Consider the following 21,560-nt stretch of genomic DNA (forward strand, 5'->3'; position numbering starts at 1 on the left):
TTGCACCACTGCACTCCAGCCTGGGTGACAGAGCGAGATTCCGTCTCAAAAAAAAAAAAAAAAGTCTTTGGTGCCATCTTAAATTGCAAAATTACCTCCAAAAGCACAAAAATACAAACATGCCCTGGAAAGAACTCCTGCCTGCAGCCCAGCTGAGCACAAAGGCAAGCCAAGCGTCCTGTCCTCAGCGGGCACCCAGGGGACTCACGTGCTCTGCTGCTATGCATGTGTCTGTGAATACTGAGTTTGGGGTTCAAACAGACTTAAGCAAGTCAGCAAATTCACACTTATGAAATCTGTGAGTGCCGAGGATCAAGTGCGTGTCCGTAAAACCGTCGTGGATGCCGAGGTTCTTGCCTTTGACCCAATGACGTCTACAGCCATCAACAAACAGCAAGGTTATGTGTGTGGCCAATTCCACCTGAAACCCACCAGCCAGGACCAGGCAGCCTCACCAAAGTTCAGGCTGGTTTTGCTGCCCAGGGAGCACTGGTCAGGTGATAATGGCAACCCACAGGGGTCCCAAAACGACTTCAGTGTTGAGAAGTTTCTGAGTTTCATAGTTTTTCCTAAGGGATGGGGTATCACAAAGTTCTCAAGGACTAAAATATGAAAGTGATTACAAGAGTGCTACTGCCTCTCAGCCGGCTTTCTCTTTCCTAGTATTAGAATGCAGCCTCTGTGACGCTGGCTTGGCACCTTCCTCTGTGTCATCAGATCCGAGAGCCAGTCTCATAGCCTCACGGGCAAACTGGCTCACGCAGACTTGGCCTCACGCTGGCTGCCCCCCTCACTCAGGCAGCCCCAGGTCCTGCGAGATGAGCCCTCCAAGCAGCCTCCTTGGTCCTCTGGACCCAGGTCACTGAACACCCCTCGGGCTTTGTGCTTTATCTTCCCACCCTGCTTCACCCTCTCCTGTCCATGCTTGCTCTGAGCAGGCCAACCAGGGTCTTCTCTTTGCCTGTTGGACGCTGGAGTATCAGCTCTGGGATTGGCCCAGGCAGGGACTGAGGGGGCCCTGGAAGGCATACTGCCAAGCCACATGGAGCCCCACTGCCCCACTCATACTCACTGGGTGCAGGGAGGCAGCTGGACTGACACGCTGTGTTCAGGGAGAAAAAGTTGCTAGACCGACAGTCAAGGAGCTGCTCTTGGCCAGGCGCGGTGGTTCACGCCTATAATCTCAGCACTGTGGGAGGCCAAAGCGGGCAGATCACAAGTTCAGGAGATCAAGACCAGCCTGGCCAACATGGTGATACCCTGTCTCTACTAAAAATACAAAAATTAGCAGGGCGTAGTGGCAGACGACTGTAATCCCAGCACTCTGTGAGGCCGAGGGGGGACGGATCATGAGGTCAGGAGATCAGGACCATCCTAGCCAGCATGGTGAAACCCCGTCTCTACAAAAATACAAAAATTAGCTAGCTAGGTATGGTGGTGGACGCCTGTAATCCCAGCACTTAGGGAAGATGAGGTGAACAGATCTTGGTCAGGGGATCGAGACCATCCTGGTCAACACTGTGAAACCCCATCTCTACTAAAAATGCAAAAATTAGCTGGGTATGGTGGTGGATGCCTGTAATCCCACCTATTCAGGAGGCTGACGCAGGAGAATCACTTGAAGCAGAGTGTCGGAGGTTGCAATGAGCAGAGATCGCACCACTGCACTTCAGCAGGGGCAACAGAGAGAGACTCTGTCTCAAAAGAAAAAAAAGGAACTGCTCTTGGAATCTGCAATTCTGTGGAATAAGCTGGCAGCTCGACGCCGTCATATAACCCTGGACTTTTGAGGCAGAATAGGTGGATATGATCACCACAGACAGTCCAGAGTCCAAGATGTAATTCATTCCCCTGTATACGCACACAAACATGTATACAATTCCAAACGTTCAACTAAAAATTATATTTCCTTTAGAAAAGCAGCTCCTCATGTTTAAGTTATAAACCAATGAAACCCGGACAGCCATGGGCCGACACAGCTGTCAGCACTACCCCCCCAGCAAACCCACAACCGGACTGGGGGTGGGGAAGGAGGGGCGTGGCCTCGGCCGAGCCTCACCTGTGTTGTCTTTGCTGAGCATGCTCCTCTGCATGTCCTCCACTTTGGCCATGAGCCTCTGGTACTGCTCCTCTGCCACCTGCAAGTCGCTGTTGGACGACGCCAGGCTGGCATTTTTGGCCTCCAGCATGTTCTGCAGGTCGGTCATGGCTCGCTCCAGGTCCCAGCACGACTGCTTCAAGGTGTCCACCTCTGAGCTGAGCGAGTCCTGCCGCTGCTGGCTGCTGTGGCTGCACTCCACCTGTGCCTGCAGCTTCGTGCTGAGGGCGGCCAGCTGGGCCTGCAGCTCAGCCTTCTCTTTAAGTGCCTGAAAAGATCCCGACAACCAACTTTCAGAAAACCAGTCACTTCTGTCCAGTGTATTCACAGGAACACACCAGCGAGTCAGTCAGGGGCCTGACAGGGGGCCCTGCACGAAGCCCCATGTTCCACACCTCCAGGCACTCTCCCAGCACAGCTGTCGCAGAAGAAGGCGACCTTGCAAACAGGCCCAGGACGCACACAAGAGCCTGCACTGGTTTTGGGCCAGCTGCACCTGTGCAGGGCTGCGCTCCAGCAGGGCTAGGAGGCACGCTTCTCCTGCGAGGATGCTGGAAACGTGCACATAGGTGCTCACACAGAATGCCAGACGTGTAGAGGGACCCCGAATTAAAAGCAGATTCAGAGCTGGGGGGAAATGGGCAGAAAACGCAGGCAGGGAAAGGCAGCTGCTTCTGAAGTGTAGCTCCAGGGGCTCCAACCAGGGCCACGGGACACAGTACAGTCCTGAGTGACTGCGGCAGTGCTCTGTGGCCCCAGGAGCAGCAGAGAGTTGCCACTGGAAATCGCCCCACCCACACGCCACCCACCCCACCCACGCTAAGACCTATGCGGGTGAGGATCCAGTTCACATGTCATCAGGACAACAAACACCCAGAGCAATCGAGGAACTCCACAAACTCAACAAGACCCCAGAGCAAGGGGCTAGCAACCACCACATGAAACAATCCACACAGACAAAGCACCAATCAGTGATCCCAGGAGGATGAGGGGACAGTGCAGCAAGAGCAAGACACCATTCGCAGAGCGGCTGCAGAAGGGAAACACATCTGATGGGAGGCTCACGCTCTAACACTGTAGAAGTGACGACTGTACAACCACAATGAGCCTCAAAACACCTGAAATCACCTCTTCCGTAGACACACCTTTAGATGTCACAAACCGGTTGGTTTGTGTCCAAGGACTGTTTGGTAAGAGAAAATGGTCTTAAACATGAGATGAGCATTAGTAAGGCAAGCTCCTGGTGCGGGAGTGGCTCCGGCCCTGCTCTGCGGCCTTGCTCACTGGAGAAAGCTCCTGCAGCTGTCACCTCAGGGTGACATTCTCACGCTCCATGCCAGAAGCACACAGCTGAATCCCACTGAACAGACTTACTCAACTGTCAACAGAAGAGAAATACCTAGCTCTTCACTATGGATAAAGTCCACATAACAAGATGACAACGGGGAGCTGAAAATAAGGCACAGAAAACGATGTTTCAGGTGCGTGCTAACCAACGCCAGGGTGCGGCTTCTTCTGATACAGCAAAACCAGTATCAGAAAAGCAGAAACCACTATAAAGAAAAGGCTTCCCTCTGCCAGAAAAAGGTGCACCCCTCAAGAGAACTGAACTCTTACAGATTGTGAGACACCTAACATCTAGGAAATATTCTGTTGGAGATGGAAGGAGAAACTGACCCAGGGACCATCAGATGGAAAACTCACACGTCTGGTAGATAGGGAAGGAGAAACGGACCCAGGCACGATCAGACGGAAACTGATACCTCTTTCTAAGGCTGACAGGCCAAGTAGACAAAGAACGTGAAGACGCAGAGAGCTCGGCCGCCACGGATGCTGCGTCGGCTGATTCCCAGCATCTCTGAAACTTCGCCCAACAGACAGGCCACACATGCTTTCCGAATTCGATGCATGCTACATCAATCCAAAGTCCATTACCTGACTCGCCTCCAGTGACAAGGCTTCCAGCTGTCCTTCCAGCCTCATTTTCTCTTTGAGCACCTGCAGCATCTCATCCTGCGTCTCTGCAGCAGAGCTCTCCAAAGACACGCTGGGGACAAATGCATGGGTCAGGCCCGTACGGCCCGTCCTTGTTTTCCCTCACACTCCTCCGTACACAGCGCTGCTACTCTCTCCCAAATTTTAATTAAGAGATTTAAGTAGCGAGCTAAGGCTCGCATGAATGCACGGATGAACGCTCCTGCACCTCACACAGTGGGAGCACTGCTGTGGAAATGTGAGGTGCAAGCGTCGTGGAGCTTAGTGACAGGTCTACATAAACATGGGAGTGGGTATTCTAACAACAAAGATGACTGCTAATTAGATCTAATGCTGTTAAAAAGCAGCAGAGTTGTGTATGAACGAAATGTTCACGTCAAGACTAAGGACAGAATGAGAAAGAAAAGCCATTTATGGCTGTTCCAGTGCAGAGAGCCCCGTGGCCCAGGGAAGTCCTCTGCCCGCCCCGCCCACCGCTGCCGTCGGCCCCCACCTGCTGCAGAAGCTGTCTCTGCGGCTGTGCACCTCCCCGTTGACCTCCTGCCCCTGGTCTTGGTGCTCAGCAGCTGCGGCCTGGAGGACATCCTTAATGGAGGGGAACTGGCCCAGGGTATCCGTAGCAACCTCCTGGCCGTTAACCACATAGGAGGCGTCCTGTGTGCCTGCCGTCTTCAACAGAACGCCGTAGGTCCCTCGGGTGGAGACGCTGCTATGTGAAGAACTGTCGCTATCATTTCCATCTGCCTCAGACACGCTGTCTCCAGTCAGGGAGGCGTTCTCCAGACGGTCGTCAGTGTCAGGAGACAAGCTAATCTCAGACACAACAGACGCTGCGCTGCTTCTGTTCTGCTTCAGGGAACCCTTGGTAGAATCGGGAGCCGGCACATTTCCCCCAGAATTCCCAGCATTTGAATCTTCAGTTCTGTAATCAGCCAGAGACCGGATTTTGCTTGATTTGGAATTTTTCTTCTCCTTAGGATGTGCCGGAAGCCCCAGGCTGCCCACCTTAGGCCCCCGAGGGACACTCGTGCGCAGAAAGGAATATTCTTTAGTCAAAGCCACGGTACTGGCCCTCGGTAAGTTTTCTGGGTTTAACATGAGCTCAGGATCAAGCGTGCTAGAAAGTCTCGTTTTGGCTGCAGGTTGGCTGGACTGAGAAGAAAACAAAAGTATAAAACTTACATTTAAAATTCACAAGGAGCATTCTTAAAAGTGCCGTTCAGAAAGGCTGCACCAATTATTATTCTCTCCACTGACAACCAGAGTGCGGGGTCCCCAGGCCCTCGCCATATGGGGTGCGGCCAGGCCTCCGGTCCTTGGTCTCACTGCCGCAAGGCCCCACTCTAGCGACCACATGACCACCCCTGGCCTGAAGCACTCTCTCCAGTGAACGTAACCTGAATATGTACAAGACACATGTCACGGCAAGTACCTCCTCATCAGACTTCCTCAACAAAACTTTCCTGGCTACTCTCCAGTTTATTTCTTTTAGAACACAGAAATTTTCTTCAAGGTCACGCACGGTGGTTCACAAGTGTAATCCCAGCACTTTGGGAGGCTGAGGCAGGCAGATCATTTGAGATCAGGAGTTCAAGGCTGGGCTGGCCAACATGGTGAAACACTTCCTCTACTAAAAACACAAAAAAATGAGCTGGGCATGGTGGTGGGCGCCTGTAGTTCCAGCTACTCAGGAGGCTGAGGCAGGAGAATCACTTGAACCCAGGAGGTGGAGGTTGCAGTGAGCCAAGATTATGCCACTGCACTCCAGCCCGGGTGACAGAGTGAGACCCTATCTCCAAAAATAAAAGTAAAATAAAAAGAAGAAATTTTCTTCAAAAACAAAGAACATTCTGTTAAACCATAACCACGTTAAATCCATAATTTCCTCCGACTGCTCACATCCACTTCAAGCCCCCTCTAGAGCCTGAGCCCCTGTGCTGCCATTCTGACTGACTTCTCCATTTACCCTTTTTGTTATAAACATAGTATTTCCCATTAATCCTATAACTGTTAGAAAAACTCTTGATTTTTCATACTTGTATTTTTATTTTTCTTTCTTTATTTTGAGATGGAGTCTTGCTCTGTCGCCCAGGCTGGAGTGCTGTGGTGCGATCTCGGCTCACTGCAACCTTGCCTCCTGGGTTCAACCAATTCTCCTGTATCAGCCTCCTGAGTAGCTAGGGCTACAGGTGTGTGCCACCATGTCCGGCTAATTTTTTATATTTTTAGTAGAGATGGGCTCTCACCACATTGGCCAGGCTGGTCTCAAACTCCTGACCTCAAGCAATCGGCCCACCGCAGCCTTCCAAAGTGCTGGGATTACAGGTGTGAGTCACTGCACCCAGCCAGATTAAAGTATTTAAAAACATAACCCTAATAGAAAACAAAACAAAACAAAACAAAAACAAAAAAAAAAAGAAAAAAAAAACATAACCCTTTAAATCATAACATGCTGGTGATTTTACTGATCTTCTTCTACTGAAGAGATCCTTCTGAAATATGACACAGGCTGGGTGCAGTGGCTCACGCCTGTATAGTCCCAACTACTCAGGAGGCTGAGGCAGGAGAATCACTTGAACCCAGGAGGTGGAGGTTGCAGTGAACTGAGATCACTCCAGCCTGGGCGACAGAGTGAGACTCTGTCTTTTAAATTTGCCAAGTATGTTGGTGGCACTCGCTTTTAACCCCAGCTACTCAGGAGGCTGAAGCAGGAGTATCACTTAAACCTGGGAGGCAGAGGTTGCAGTGGGCCAAGACCACACCATCACACTCCTGCTTGGGTGACAAAGCAAGATTCTGTCTCAAAATACACATACACACACACACACACACACACACACACACACACATACATATATATATATATATATATATAAAAAACTGCTCATTGACAGTGGACCCGGTCACCCACGAGCCCTGACGGAGAAGTACAAGGAGGTGAATGCTGCTTTCCTCGGACACAACCATTCTGCAGCCCGTGGAGCAAGGAGTAATTTGACTTTCAAGTCTTTATTACTTAAGAAATACCTTTTGTAAGGCTACAACTGCCACAGTCACAGTGATTCCTGTCACGGATCTAGGCAAAGTAAAGTGAAAACCTTCTGGAACGGATTCACCGTTCTAGATGCCATTAAGAACATTCGTGGCCGGGCGCGGTGGCTCACGCCTGTAATCCCAGCACTTTGGGAAGCCGAGGCGGGTGGATCACGAGGTCAAGAGATCGAGACCATCCTGGTCAACATGGTGAAACCCCGTCTCTACTAAAAATACAAAAAATTAGATGGGCATGGTGGCGCGTGCCTGTAATCCCAGCTACTCAGGAGGCTAAGGCAGGAGAATTGCCTGAACCCAGGAGGCGGAGGTTGCGGTGAGCCGAGATCGCGCCATTGCACTCCAGCCTGGGTAACAAGAGCGAAACTCCGTCTCCAAAAAAAAAAAAAAAAAGAACATTCGTGAGTCCTGGGAGGAGGGGTCAAAATACCAACATTAGCAGGAGTGTGGAAGAAGCTGATCTACCCTCACGGACAACTGTGAGGGATTCCAAACACCTGTGGAGAACCTGATTGCAGATGTGGTAGAAACAGCAAGAGAACTAGAATTAGTGGAGCCTGAAGATGGGATATAAAACTTGCGGGTAAAACGCTATCGCATAGCACTGCGTGTTACAGAGAAACCTTTCGTACAAGCGTGAATTGCCATGGCAAACTTCAGTGCTGTTTGAAGAAACTACCACAGCCACCCCAACCTTCAGCAACCACCACCCGCATGAGTAAGCAGCCTTCAAACTTGACGCAAGATCCTCCCACAGCAAAGAGACGACAGCTTGCTGAAGGCTCAGGTGACCGTGAGCACTTTTTATCAATAAAGGGTTTTTATTTTTTTTATTTTTTTATTTTTTATTTTTTTATTTTTTGGGACAGAGTTTTGCTCTTGTTACCCAGGCTGGAGTGCAATGGCATGATCTCGGCTCACCGCAACCTCCGCCTCCTGGGTTCAGGCAATTCTCCTGCCTCAGCCTCCTGAGTAGCTGGGATTACGGGCACGCGCCACCATGCCCAGCTAATTTTTTGTATTTTTAGTAGAGACGGGGTTTCACCGTGTTGACCAGGATGGTCTCGATCTCTTGACCTCGTGATCCACCCGCCTCGGCCTCCCAAAGTGCTGGGATTACAGGCTTGAGCCACCGCGCCCGGCATTTTTTGTATTTTTAGTAGAGACGGGGTTTCACCATATTGACCAGGATGGTCTCGATCTCTTGACCTCGTGATCCACCCGCCTCGGCCTCCCAAAGTGCTGGGATTACAGGCTTGAGCCACCGCGCCCAGCTAGGATTTTTAAATTAAGCTGGGTATACGAGTTTTACTGAAGACACAGTGCTACTGCTACTGCACACTTAGGAAACTACAGGAGAGCATACATATAACTTCTTTATGCACTAGGAAACCAAAAAAACTGTAGCACTTGCTTTATTGCAATATTCGTATTGTTGTGGTGGTCTGGGACTGAACCCACAGTATCTCTGAGGTGACCTGTTTGCTTTCTTTGCTCTTCAATTGGCAGATTTAGAAATAAACTGTGCTTGTCCCAAAAGCAGCAGGAGCAGGCAGGGGGCACAATCCAGTCTCCTGCAGGACTCCCCCAGAGGTGGGACCCCCACGACGGGAGCAGAGTCAACTGCTGCAGAGGCCCTTGAGCCCATCACAGCTCAGAGAACCCAAGGGCAGGCAGGTCCCAGGGTTATGTGGGACCAACAGCTCTCTCTGGCACAGGAAGCTTTCAAGGAGCGTGTTCGGGAGAGGGAGACTCACTCTCTCTTGCTGGCGCTTCACCCTGTACTGCTTGAGCTGTTCTTCCAGCCGCTTCCGAGCCTGAAGTCGGACCTGCTCCTCCTTCTCCAGGGGCAGGGAAGACTCTGTAGAGCCTGCAGTGGGAAAATGGCTATTTGGAAACTCATAAAATACCTGGACACAGAACAATCAGGCACAAGAACTTGGTCATTCTGCTCTTAATTACCCGCATGTTTTACCACTAAATGATGCACAGCCATCTTGTTTGGAAGGACAATTTCCAGATCAAGAGAGAACTGTGAACCCTGGACTCGGAGCATAGGCAGAATATACCTCACAGGAGACATACCGGCCAGGTGCTGGGCCTGTCTCTCCATGACGGGCACACCACACTGCTAAAACAGGAAACCTCAGCAAGTGCCATTTTGTTTTTCTGAGACGGGGTTTTGCTTTTCTCACCCAGGCTGGAGTGCAACAGCGCAATCTTCGCTCACCACAACCTCCACCTCTGGGTTCAAGCTCTTCTCCTGCCTCAGCCTCCCGAGTAGCTGAGACTACAGGCATACGCCACCACGCCCAGCTAATTTTGTATTTTCAGCAGAGACAGGGTTTCTCCATGTTGGTCAGGCTGGTCTCGAACTCCCAACCTCAGGTGATCTACCCACCTCAGCCTCCCAAAGTGCTGGGATTACAGGTGTGAGCCACTGCACCCAGCAGCAAGTGCCTTTTAACAACAGAAAAAACTGGGTTCAAAGCTGGAGCCATGCTGAGTACTCTGAGGCAGGCTCAGCTCTCACCATGCTGCAACTCTGTGCTGGCTTCACAGCAGGTTCTCCTGACCTTGCTGTGGGGAGCATGTGAAAAGCCGACACTGCGGAGTTATAGGCACCGCGGAGTTACAGGCATGTGAAAAACCGACACTGCAGAGTTATAGGCACCGCGGAGTTACAGGCAGTGCTGAGCAACAGGAGCTCAGCCGTCACAGGGTCATGAGACCCGAAGTGCGTTTTCTTTATGCAGTTCTATCTGGGGGTCCACTCTGATCCATGGCTCATCTCAGTTCCTGCGGTAACAAGTCACGTTATGACAAGGCTTCGTATAATCACGAGTACCTGTATAAGCTAGAGGCACTCAAATGGCTGAAACCTAGCAGAGTAAAGACTGCACAGGCATCTACCCTCCAGGGCTGGGAACTGGTCACCTCCGTTTCCAGAGAGACCAGACTCCAATCCGAGGTCATGCTCCAGGACAGGAGGAGGAAAGCACAACTTTTTCACCAAAACCAGAATTTAAAATATCTAAAAGCCAGACCTTTCATTTCGGGTGATGAGACGGTTGGACGGTGCGTGCCAATTCAGCCCTTGCATCACCCAAATGAAAGGTCTGGGTTACAGTTACAGTTGCAGACCGAGGGCACCACTGCCCAGGGCAGTGTGTGTGGCCTCGTCCTTCCTAACCCATCAGCTGACGCGGCCAGATGGCTGGGTGCCAACCAGAGCAAGGAGGTGTGCTCACACAGCAACACTTCACACATGGCGCCTTCCTTACACGTGGCTGCTGTGGAGATGCGCAGCTACTGTCCTCAATCGTCCCTAAAATCTGAGCAGTCACCAAGAATTCACTGTCAATGTACCATTGTCATTATTAGTTTGTACATTTTATCACTGAAAAGATCTCTAGTCCTTTTCACAAGGCAAAGTGGTCCAGATGGCTAAACCCTACCTGGCAAATTCAGGCCTACGGCCATCAGGCAGATACATAAGTTGTCAAAATGAGCAGTGTTTCAATTGAACACCAACGCAGGAGACAGGCTCAGGGCCCGGTGCCAGCAGGAACAGGTGAGGGGCGTCCCACAAAGGCGTGCACGCAGACCCAGCACTGCTGCCACACAGGCCAGAGCTCACACATCTGTAACTTTGGGAACCCAAAAGTACACAAATGAACTAAGCTGAGAAAAATCAGGACGCTAGGCTTTTTTACACACTACTTCTCAGCTTAAATGCTGGCAGCGCATTTTCGGAATTTTTTTAAATAAACACATGTGAAATGCAATTTGATTTCAGTAATTTTGGGGAGGGGTTGTTTTTATTTAGCTTTAAGAAATTTTTAAAAACACACTGCAGGCCAGGCGGGGTGGCTCATGCTTATAATCCCAGCACTTTGGGAGGCCGAGGTATAAAGATCACTTGAGCCCAGGAGTTCTAGACCAGCCTGGGCAACATGGCAAGACTACGTTTCTACAAAACAAATTAAAATTAGCCAGGTGTCGTGGCAGGCACCTGTGGTCCCAGCTACCTAAAGGCAGAGGCAGGAAGATCCCCTGAGCCTGGGAGGCAGAGGCTGCAGTGAGCTCTGATTGTGCCACTGGACTCCAGCCTGGGTGACAGCAACGTCCCGACTCTAAGAAAAAACAAAAGCAGATGGATGCCCACAGTCTGCTTACCAAGCACCTGGGTGACACAGGACATGCAGGCTGGCCTTTAACACAAGAGCGTCAGCACTGCTGCCAGTTAGACCGTAGCGCAGCCCGGCTCCAGGCTGGCCTTTAACACGAGCATGTCAGCACCACTGCCAGTCAGACCGTAGCACAGCCCGGCTCCAGCTGCATCTTCACTCTCTTGAGTGAAGCTCTCCTTGCTAAACACACCGCCCTGCCTGGGACAAGGTGGGCACACGGCAGGCACAGGGACACAGCCGCTCAGACAGCGAGTGTGGGGCACCTGCTCCTGAGGTGCTGAGCGACGCGAATGTGGAGGTGGAAACGGCGGGAAGGGATGCTTACACAGTTGCGTTTCTTGCATAGGAAGACTGAGTCTGAGAGACTGCAAAGCTTCTTTTCTAACACTGCCCTCAGCACTAGTTCCCTGAGACTTCCTTAGGTTGTCATGGAAACCAGCCACACCTGGAGAGGCATCAGGGCTCACTGGGCTTGTGACGGGACCCAGAGACAATGGAGGGTCTGGGAACTGTGGTATTGGCCCGTTCTGACAGAGGCCTCCCTGGCCAGCTCCATCCAGGCTTTCTCCTTCCGTGGAAGCTCTGTTTACCTCGGCACCTAGAAAGACAAGAGTACACTGAACCATCACGGCTTTAACAATATGACAACATCATTTTTCAGACATGCACCTGGAGTAGGAGAGAAGAGGATTCTGACTCATGAGCACCACACTTTCTCACCCCACAAAGGCATTCACTCTGAGCGCAGGCCATGGGCCCCTTCCCACAGGCAGGGTGGCCAGGAAAAGGCCCACAGCCCCTCTGGTGTCAACGTCCTCCCTATAAGGTGAACTCACCCTCCATGCCATTACACTCTGGCTGTAGAATTTACGTAGTAACGATAGTAACATTTCCTTTTTTTTTTTTTTTTTTTTTTCAGACACCCGCCTTGGCCTCCCAAAAGTGCTGGGATTACAGACGTGAGCCACGGTGCCCAGCCTCTTTTGAGATGGAGTCTCGCTCTGTTGCCCAGGCTGGAGTGCAGTTGCACAATCTCAGCTCACTGCAACCTCCACCCACCAATTCAAGCAACTCTCCTACCTCAGCCTCCCAAGTAGCTGGGATTACGGGCACCCACCACCACGCCTCGGCAGGGAGGCAAGCAGAGGTCACGCCCTGCACTCCAGCTTGTGTGAAAGAGCAAGACAAGACCCAGTCCCAAAAAAAGAAGTTAATTTGGTTAATACTACTTTGCAATGAATTTATAGGTCCAGGAAAGTTTCTAAACCTGGCAGTTTATATAACAAAATAGTTTTCTGAGCATCACGCTGCACTTAAAAAAAAAATCTAGAAGTAAAAAGGTCCAACAAACAGTGAGATTACACTGTTCCAAACACAAGCCTAATGATGGATAAATCACGATGATGATGACGACCAAAGTAGCCACCAGCACCCGGACGTGCACCGAGCACGTGCGCTTCATGTGCGCCATTTCTTTAAACCCTCACCACCACCCTATGATGCAGGGCAACGTAATCTGTTTTATTAAAAAAAGGGGGCCAGGTGCAGTGGCTCACACCTGTAATCCAGCATTTTGGGGGGCTAAGGTGGGCGGATCACTTGAGGCCAGGAGTTCAAGGCCAGCCTGGCCAATGGCGAAACCCTATCTCTACTAAAAATACAAAAATTGGCTGGGCGTGGTGGCGGGCGCCTGTAATCCCAGCACTTTGGGAGGCCAAGGTGGGCAGATCACGGGGTAAAGAGATTGAGACCATCCTGGCCAACATGATGAAACCCCGTCTCTACTAAAAATTCAAAAATTAGCTGGGCGTGGTGGCACACGCCTGTGGTCCTAGCAACTAGGGAGGCTGAGGCAGGAGAGTCACTTGAACCCGGGAGGCAGAGGTTGCAGTGAGCCGAGATCCTGTCACTACACTCCAGCCTGGGCAAAAGAGCAGGACACCATCTCAAAAAGAAAAAAAAAAGGTAGAATTCCAGGCAGGAACATGACAAAGACCCACATATGCCTTCAGGGAAACGCTGCTGCCCCACAGGTATTTAACGGAGTATGTTTGGTAGGAATAGTGCCTGATCTAAAGGCAGCATCATCCAGAGACTAAAACACACTTTGAATCACGTGAAAAGCTAATGAGTGTCTCCTCCTGTGACCAGCACACAGAGGAACCTGACAACTTACGCTGGGCTTTGTCTTGCTGGTCAGGTGGCACTAGTGGGCCCGGGGACTTCTGGTGAGCCTCGGGGAGACCTGAGGAGCCACTGTGGGATCTGTCCTCCTGGAGGCCATCTTGCTCGGCCGACGCGCCATCCATGGTCAGGACAACACCGGCTAAGCAGACACTGCAGGGCTGCAAGGGAACCTGAGGCAAGCTTGGTTTCTGCCATCAGCACCAGCCAAGAGCTCCTGGGAGGGGCCCCACTGTGCCTCCCATTTTCAGAAGATCTACTGACTCACAAATGGCTTGAGGTCAAACCAGCTAATATCATGACACCTGACAGGAGAGAAAGAGAAAAAACGTATTATAAAACTTTACTCATCAGATTTCAAGTATCAATTACAAAATTACATTTGGTTCCCAATTTGAGTAAGTACAAGAAATAAATACAGACATTTTCATTCAGCAAAATAATCCGTGAGCACCCACAACATCCTAGGTTTTGGGGATAAAATGCTGACCCTGCCTCTCTGCCAGGACAGTGCAGCTCTGTATCTATGCTGTAGCTGTCACACAAGGCAACCAAGGAACTGAGTTTTAAATTTTATTTAAACTTAATTAATTTGGGCCGGGCACAGTGCCTCACCCCTGTAATCCCAGTACTTTGGAAGGCCGAGGCAGGCAGACCACCTGAGGTCAGGAGTTCAAGACCACCCTGGCCAACATGGCAAAACCCAGTCTCTACTAAAAATACAAAAAACAACTGGGTGGCCGGGCGTGGTGGCTCACGTCTGTAATCCAAGCACTTTGGAGGCCAAGGCGGGCGGATCACCTGATGTTGGGAGTTCAAGACCAGCCTGACCAACATGGTGAACCCCGTCTTTAAAAAAAAAAAAAAACAAAAAAACTGGGCATGGTAGCAGACACCTGTGGTCCCAGCTAGTTGGGAGGCTGAGGCAGGACAGTTGCTTGAACCTGGGAGGCAGAGGTGGTAGTGTGCCAAGATCATGCCACGGTACTCCAGCCTGGGTAACAGATGGAGACTCCATCTCAACAAAATTTTTTTAATTCAAAACTTAAGACCAGGTACGGTCGCTCATGCCTGTAATCTCAGCGCTTTGGGAGGCTGAGGCGGGCGGATCATGAAGTCAGGAGATTAAAACCAGCTTGGCTAACGTGGTGAAACCCCATCTCTACTAAAAATACAAAAATTATCTGGGTGTAGTAGCACATGCCTGTAGTCCCAGCTACACTCGGGAGGCTGAGGCAGGAGAATTGCTTGAACCCAGGAGGGGGAGGTTGCAGTGAGCCGAGAATGCACCATCACAGTTCAGCCTGGGGAATAAGAGTGGAAACTCCACCTCAAAAAAAAAAAAAAAAAAAGAAAAGGGAGGGGTCAGGAACAGTGGTTCACACCTGTAATCCCAGCACTTTGGGAGGCCAAGGCAGGCAGATCACTTGAGGTCAGAAGTTCGAGACCAGCCTGACCAACATATTGAAACCCTGTTTCAACTAAAAAGAAAAAACTTAGCCAGGCATGGTGGCCCATGCCTGTAATCCCAACTCAGGAGGTTGAGGCAGGAGAATTGCTTGAACCCAGGAGGCAGAGGTTGCGGTAGGCCGAGACTGCACCATTGCACTCCAGCCTAGGCAACAAGAATGAATGCCCGTCTCAAAAAAAAAAAAAAAAAAAAGCTACTCCTGTGTGCAATGAATTCTCAATCTCATTTTTGTGTCTTCAATCATTAGTAACATCTTTCATACCTGGATTTTCCGGGTGGGTGGGTGATTAGTGGGCCTTGGAGCCGGGGCAGGGATGTGAGCTACACACCTGTCCTTACACACAGCACAGAACTCTCTGAAAGCCACTTCCCAGGAAAACCACTTCGATGCCCACGAAGCCTGCCCCTCAGCTACAATCCCAGACACACCCCGGGAGAGCTGGGGGTCAGTCAGCCGCACCCACTCGGGAATGATGGAGAAGACACCCACAAAGCAGCGAAATGACGGCCACAGCGGCCCCTCAGCACAGCCTTGCCATTACATGCCAGCACAAAGGGCTAAACACGGTGGAACGTGGACTCTACTGCACCACTGGTCCTCCTGAAAATTTCCTAGCAAAAGAAAACTTGGACTTTGCTTTGTTATGTCTTTGCTTCTGCCATGTGGGGGTGGGGTGATGATATGGAAACCACCGTGTGTGCCCACGTGTGCAGTCTCTCCTGGCCGCTCAGGTAAGAAGTACCTCTTCCATCTCCCCCGTCATCCCTACACCTCATGTGGCCTCCAGCACAGCACGTCACGTCTGCCACTGCGTGTGCCCATTACATGGCGAGATCCTTGAAGGCAGAGACTTGTTCCACATCTGCCTCCTACCAGCTTGAACACTTCCAACTCCCAGAGTGCCAATGTGGGTTTAATATGCCCAATTAAATCTTCACTTCTGCTGAGTACATTCCTCGGCTACAAAGCTAATGATTCCAAAACTAAGTGACAAAGCATTTGACTCCTTGAGCATCAACACTGCCTTTTAAAGTACAGTAAATTCTTAACTATTCCAGCTGAAAACATCTGAGAGCTTCAGCTCCAATGAGGGAGTCCAGGGAGTTAGAAACAGGAAGAGCAGCATCACAGCCACAGCCCAGACAGGTACCACCACCTGAACAGAAGGAAGGATGGGACGACCAGCAGGCCCAGACTCAGCCATTACAGATAGAACATGCAGAGGACTGCTGCGGATCCCACCGGGACAATGCCTCTGCCTCACACTGACCAGGAAAGAGAAGCATCAGCCAAGGACGTTCAGGTTCCACTGAGAAGACATGCCAACATGGTGACAGCCAACCACACCAAGCTCTCTGAGCCCAGTGTAATCACAGATTCTGCTCACTTAACTCCCCTTCTGATGGCCGAGCAGTCCTACCCTCCAGAATGGAGACCCTGTAACTGTGACTGTAAGGCTCCTGTCTATACGCAGCTCCTCCTGAAGCCGAACCAGAGACAGAGTTCACTGGCTGCCTGAAGTGGAGTTTGGTGACAGCGCTACTTCTCCCTGTGGGGCCACAAGCTGGCAATCTTGGTCTATCCTCAGTCTTGGCTGATTTTTAGTTAAAATTTAGAATGACTCAGTCGTTCAGGATGTCATTACCACAGACTTCTGACAAAAGCCGATCTCCAGGCAGCAAGGAGGAGGACCAGGGAGTTGCTGGTGCATCACAGAAAGCTGTTATTAGGAACATGACTCCATTTTGTGATTTTACTTTTTAAATAAAGACATCAGTCTAATCAGAGTCTCACTTTTGATCACTTGCACATCTATGTCTCTAGAGAGAAGAGACAGGACAAAGCTATCATTTAGAGCTTCGAAAGGTACACACAACCCTAGGTTCACATCTGGCTAACATCAAGGGGCTTCACACTGAGAAACCACCACTCCAGGCACCACAGGACTTTCTGCTTCCCCACACCTGAATTCTGTCTATGAACATTCACGGCTCCATCTACTATGAGTTTCCATTGTTCCTATCTGCAATTTAACAACAGAGTATAGCCAAAGATAAAGCAGGACTTCCTCTGGAAGATAATACCTGGTTGAGGCCACACTAGTATCCAAAAGTAAACAGAGATCTATACACCAAATGAAAACCAAAAGAAAGCCTCGTGTCACCTTAGAGATGTGAAGGGCAGCTTGGAAGTTGGGACTCTGGCCTCAGCTCCTGACTCTCCACCACTGAGCTGTGAGATCTTGGACTAAAGATTTCCTCACCACTTTTAGCCTGTTTCCTCGCCAGTAAAACAATGAGAAAATAGAGACAAAATTCTGTCAGGATTAAATACAACAAGGCACAGGGTCTGTCCTGTGTCCTCAATAAAACGGCAGCAATTATCATTATTATTTTCCTTTAAGTTGCTGCTTGTCAAAATTGCTAGGTAAAAGTCAACTGAAGGCACTCTCACTCGAGAAAGTACACTACTACTTCTTAAGGCAATTGGCAAAAAAAATAAAATAAAAAAGCTCCTCTTGAATCTGAGTAATGCCGGATGATTTATTTCCTTCTTGCCATTTCAGGTATACTGCCCGGAAGGCTATTAGAGGGTTGTAAGAGGAAAGCTATTTATTAGAGGCCATGTTCATGTCGTTTAAAAGACAATTCAAAAAATAATACATGACGACGGGTGTGGCTGCTCACACCTGTAATCCCAGCGCTTTGGGAGGCTGGGGCAGGACGACTGCTTGAGGCCAGGAGTTCCACACCAGCGTGGGCAACACAGCAACACCCAGTCTCTTAAAAAAAGAGAAAGAAAGAAATCCATGAGTCACCTGTAAATGGCTTACACTGTCCCAGTGACAATAAAGTCCGACCGCTCAGCAATCCAGCACCTGCCTACACCGACATCCTTCTCTCCGTTGCTTACCTCCTTTTCCATTACACTCTAGTCACAGACTCTGCCTGAAAACGCCAAACTTCCACCTCCCTCAGGGGCTCCAAACTTTCTGTTCATCTGCCTGAAACGCTCCGTCCTCACAATTTTGCCTGGCTCGCTCCTCGTCATAGAAGCCTCAGCACAGAAGTCCCCCGCCCCACAGGCCTTCCCCGGCTTAAAGGAGCGGACCCCACCCAACCCCCGCCAGCGCCCTCTCGCTGGCGACCTGCGTGCCCCGTGCTGGGTGAGCTCGGCGAGGGCAGGGACCCGGGCACGGCTGCGCCCTTCGTAGCCCAGGCTCGCTATGACAGGGACCCGCCACACGACTGACATTCCCCGGGTTCACACCCGGGACAACGCCCGGCCCCACTCGCTCCAGGCACCTGGAATCAAGACAAGCCTGCCAGGGACAAAGGCAAACAAGGAAGGCACGGGCTCCCGAAACCCCGGCTGCCCACGAACCGCGCGACACCGTGTCACGCCTGTCAGCTGCAAAGGGCCGAACTAAAGACACAGGCGCCGCTCGAGGGTGGCAGCGGACAGCTTCGGGACAGGCCGCGCTCGCCGGGCGCCGACGGCCCTCCGGAGGGCCCACGGGCACGCGTGTTTGCAGAGCCGGCCCCGCCGCAGCCGAGGGCGGGCGCCCAGGCCCGAGGCCACCGCAGGGAGGTGACTGGAAAGGGGCCGTCCCGCGTCGCCGCAGGGGCGCGCCCAGCCCCGCAGCCCCCGCCCGGCCTCCGCAGCCGCCCCTCGGGCCTCCCGGCCCATGCCCGGCGGAGGCCTGAGCCCCGAGGCGCGCAGCCCCCGCGACCCTCACCCTGCCGCTGCGGCAGCCCCGGAGGCCGCCCGGATACTCAGACGTGGCCGAGCGGGGGGCGGGGCGAGCGGTGTAGCGGCCTCGGGTTCCGCGGAAAAAGCCTGCATGCGCTGCTTTCGTTCCGGAACCGAGAATGTTCGCCTCCTCTGCCAGCGGCCACCCAATGGCCGGGGACACTCTGGCCGCAGGGTCCGGATCGAGCTACCTCAGACTGGCCTGAGGCAGGTTTCAGAAAGTGACTTTAAGAGTTTGTGGACCTTTCCCTGGAAACGCAACTTCCGGATTTCAGGACCAAACCCTTCAGGAAGCTGAACTGAGCTTCCGGCGGAAGTGGCGTGGCGGGCTCGGCGTGGGTGCGGCCGGGCTCGGCGTGGGCGTGGCCTCTCCGCCCGCCCTTGTCTGGAGCGGTGCGCGGAAGGCGGCGTGTCCCCGCCCCAACCTCGCGCCTCCACCTGTCCGACTCCCTTCGCGCTTCAGGTGCCAGTTCAAAGGCGACGCTGCTTTGGCGCCTGTCTGCTTCCACTTTAAAAAGCAAGCTGGACGGCATGGGGTGCAAGGAGCGGGGTCGGGCGGGGCCGGCCGCTGGGGAACGGCTTTCCACCTTCCCTCCTCCGCCAGGCCGCTCTTCCAGCTGTCAGGAAGGTGGCGGCCTGGAGGGCGCCTCAGGTCCTCTGTGATGTTGCGCTCGTCTCTGCGGATTTCAGAATAAGCTTGTCTACGAATCTTTCTGGGATTTTGATGGGAACTGCATGAAACCTGCAGATCGTTTGGGAACACGGCATCGCTGACTGGGTCCGTCATCTGCGTCCGTAGTGGCCCCTCCATTTATTTAGGTCTTTGGATTTCTTCCACCAGTATTTTGTAATTTCAGCATACGGAATCTGCACCTTTTAAGTTTATAGTATTTCATGTTGAGCGACTATGACATTGGGTCTTTGACGTTGTTTTCCATGTGTTCATTGTTGGTCTACACAAATGTGATGAATTCTATGTTGATATATCCTGAGACCTCGCTAAACTCATTAGTTTGAGGGTTTTTTTGTTGTTGAAAAATCCTTGTATTTTCTACATGGCCCATCATGTTATCTGCAAATTCAAATTCTAACTCAAAATGATCACATAATGAAGTGTAAAATGTATAAATAAAACTACTAAACTTTTAAAAGAAAACAATTTCTGACATCTAGAGCTTGGAAAGAGTTGTTAGATCTGACCAAAAAAGCACAATGCACAAAAGAAATTGATAGGATAAACTTCATGAAAATTAGAAACTTTTCACTGGATGTGGTGGCTCACACCTGTAATCCCAACACTTTGGGAAGCCGAGGTGGGCAAATCAACTGAGATGAGGAGTTCGAGACCAGCCTGGCCAACATAGTGAAATCGGTCTCTACTAAAAATACAATAATTAGCCAGGCATGGTGGTGCACGCCTGTAATCCCAGCTACTCAGGAGGCTGAAGGAGAATGGTTTGAATCCAGAAGGCGGACGTTGCAGTGAGCCGAGATACTGCCACTGCACTCCAGCCTGGGCAACAGAGTGAGACTCTGTCTCAAAACAAACAAAACTTCTGAGAAAGACCACATTGAAAGGATGAAAAGATAAGTTACAGACTGTGAGAAAATATTTTCAAACCACGTTTGTCGAAGAACTAGTAGCTTAGAATATATAAAGAACTCTCAAAACTTGACGTAAAAAAAAAAATACAGTTAGGCCGGGAACAGTGGCTCACGCCTGTAATCTTAGCCCTTTGGGAGGCCGAGGGGGCAAATCACTTGAGGCCAGGAGTTCGAGACAGCCTGGCCAACATACAGAAGCCCTGTCTCTACTAAAAATACAAAAACTGGGGCCGAGTGCGGTGGCTCACGCCTCTAATCCCAGCACTTTGGGATGCTGGGGCAGACAGATCATGAGGACAAGAGATCAAGACCATCCTGACCAACATGGTGAAATCCTGTCTCTACGAAAAATACTAAAATTAGTTGGGTGTGGTGGCGCATGCCTGTAGTCCCAGCTACTCGGGAAGCTGAGGCAGGAGAATCACTTGAACCCAGGAGATGCAGGTTGCAGTGAGCTGAGATCATGCCACTGCACCCCAGTCTGGCAACAGAGTGAAACTGTCTCAAAAAAAAAAAAATACAAAAAATTATGCTGGGTGCAGTGGCTCACGCCTGTAATCCCAGCCCTTTGGGAGGCCAAGGTAAGCAGATCATGAGGTCAGGAGATCAAGACCATCCCGGCTAACACGGTGAAACCCTGTCTCTACTAAAAATACAAAAAATTAGCCGGGCATGGTGGTGTGTGCCTGTAGTCCCAGCTACTCGGGAGGCTGAGGCAAGAGAATTGCTTAAACCTTACAGGTGGAGATTGCAGTGAGCCGAGATCATGCCACTCCAGCCTGGGTGAGAGTGACAATCTGTCTCCCCAAAAAAAAAAAAAATTAGCTAGGCCTGGTGGCGCACGCCTGTAGCCCCAGCTACTTGGGTGGCTGAGGCACAAGAATTGCTTGAACCTGGGAGGCAGAGGTTGCAATGAGCTGAGATTGTGTCACTGCACTCCATCCAGCCTGGGTGATAGAATGAGATGCCATCTCAAAAAAACAAAAAACAAACAGAAAAGACAAGCAAAGGAAATGAAAAGGATATATGAACGGCAAGCATCACAAGTCATTACAGAAATGCACATTAAGACTTGAGGCCAGGTGCGGTGGCTCACACCCGTAATCCCAGCACTTTGGGAGGCCAAGGAGAGTGGATCATCTGAGGTCAGGAATTCGAGACCAGCCTGACCAACATGGTGAAATCCCATCTCTACTAAAAATGCAAAAA

The 21,560-nt window shown here is 51.0% G+C and overlaps 1 protein-coding gene across 1 annotated transcript in view; it reads right to left on the reverse strand.

The window, feature by feature from the left end:
* The window catches only part of GOLGA3 (golgin A3), a 57,423-nt gene extending 38,384 nt beyond the window's left edge, over nucleotides 1-19,039 (reverse strand). Inside the window, exons 1-7 of the mRNA XM_037733193.1 lie at nucleotides 18,733-19,039; nucleotides 13,514-13,826; nucleotides 11,663-11,935; nucleotides 8,902-9,014; nucleotides 4,587-5,245; nucleotides 4,034-4,145; nucleotides 2,060-2,366 (exon numbers count right to left, since the gene is read on the reverse strand). Coding sequence (XP_037589121.1) covers nucleotides 2,060-2,366; nucleotides 4,034-4,145; nucleotides 4,587-5,245; nucleotides 8,902-9,014; nucleotides 11,663-11,935; nucleotides 13,514-13,646 — 1,597 coding nt within the window. The 5' untranslated portion in view covers nucleotides 13,647-13,826; nucleotides 18,733-19,039. The remainder of the gene's footprint in view (nucleotides 1-2,059; nucleotides 2,367-4,033; nucleotides 4,146-4,586; nucleotides 5,246-8,901; nucleotides 9,015-11,662; nucleotides 11,936-13,513; nucleotides 13,827-18,732) is intronic.
* Between the last annotated feature and the right edge of the window lie 2,521 nt (nucleotides 19,040-21,560).

Source organism: Cebus imitator, unplaced genomic scaffold (genome assembly GCF_001604975.1).
Source record: "Cebus imitator isolate Cc_AM_T3 unplaced genomic scaffold, Cebus_imitator-1.0 Scaffold497, whole genome shotgun sequence".
In the NCBI taxonomy this organism is placed as follows: domain Eukaryota; kingdom Metazoa; phylum Chordata; class Mammalia; order Primates; family Cebidae; genus Cebus; species Cebus imitator.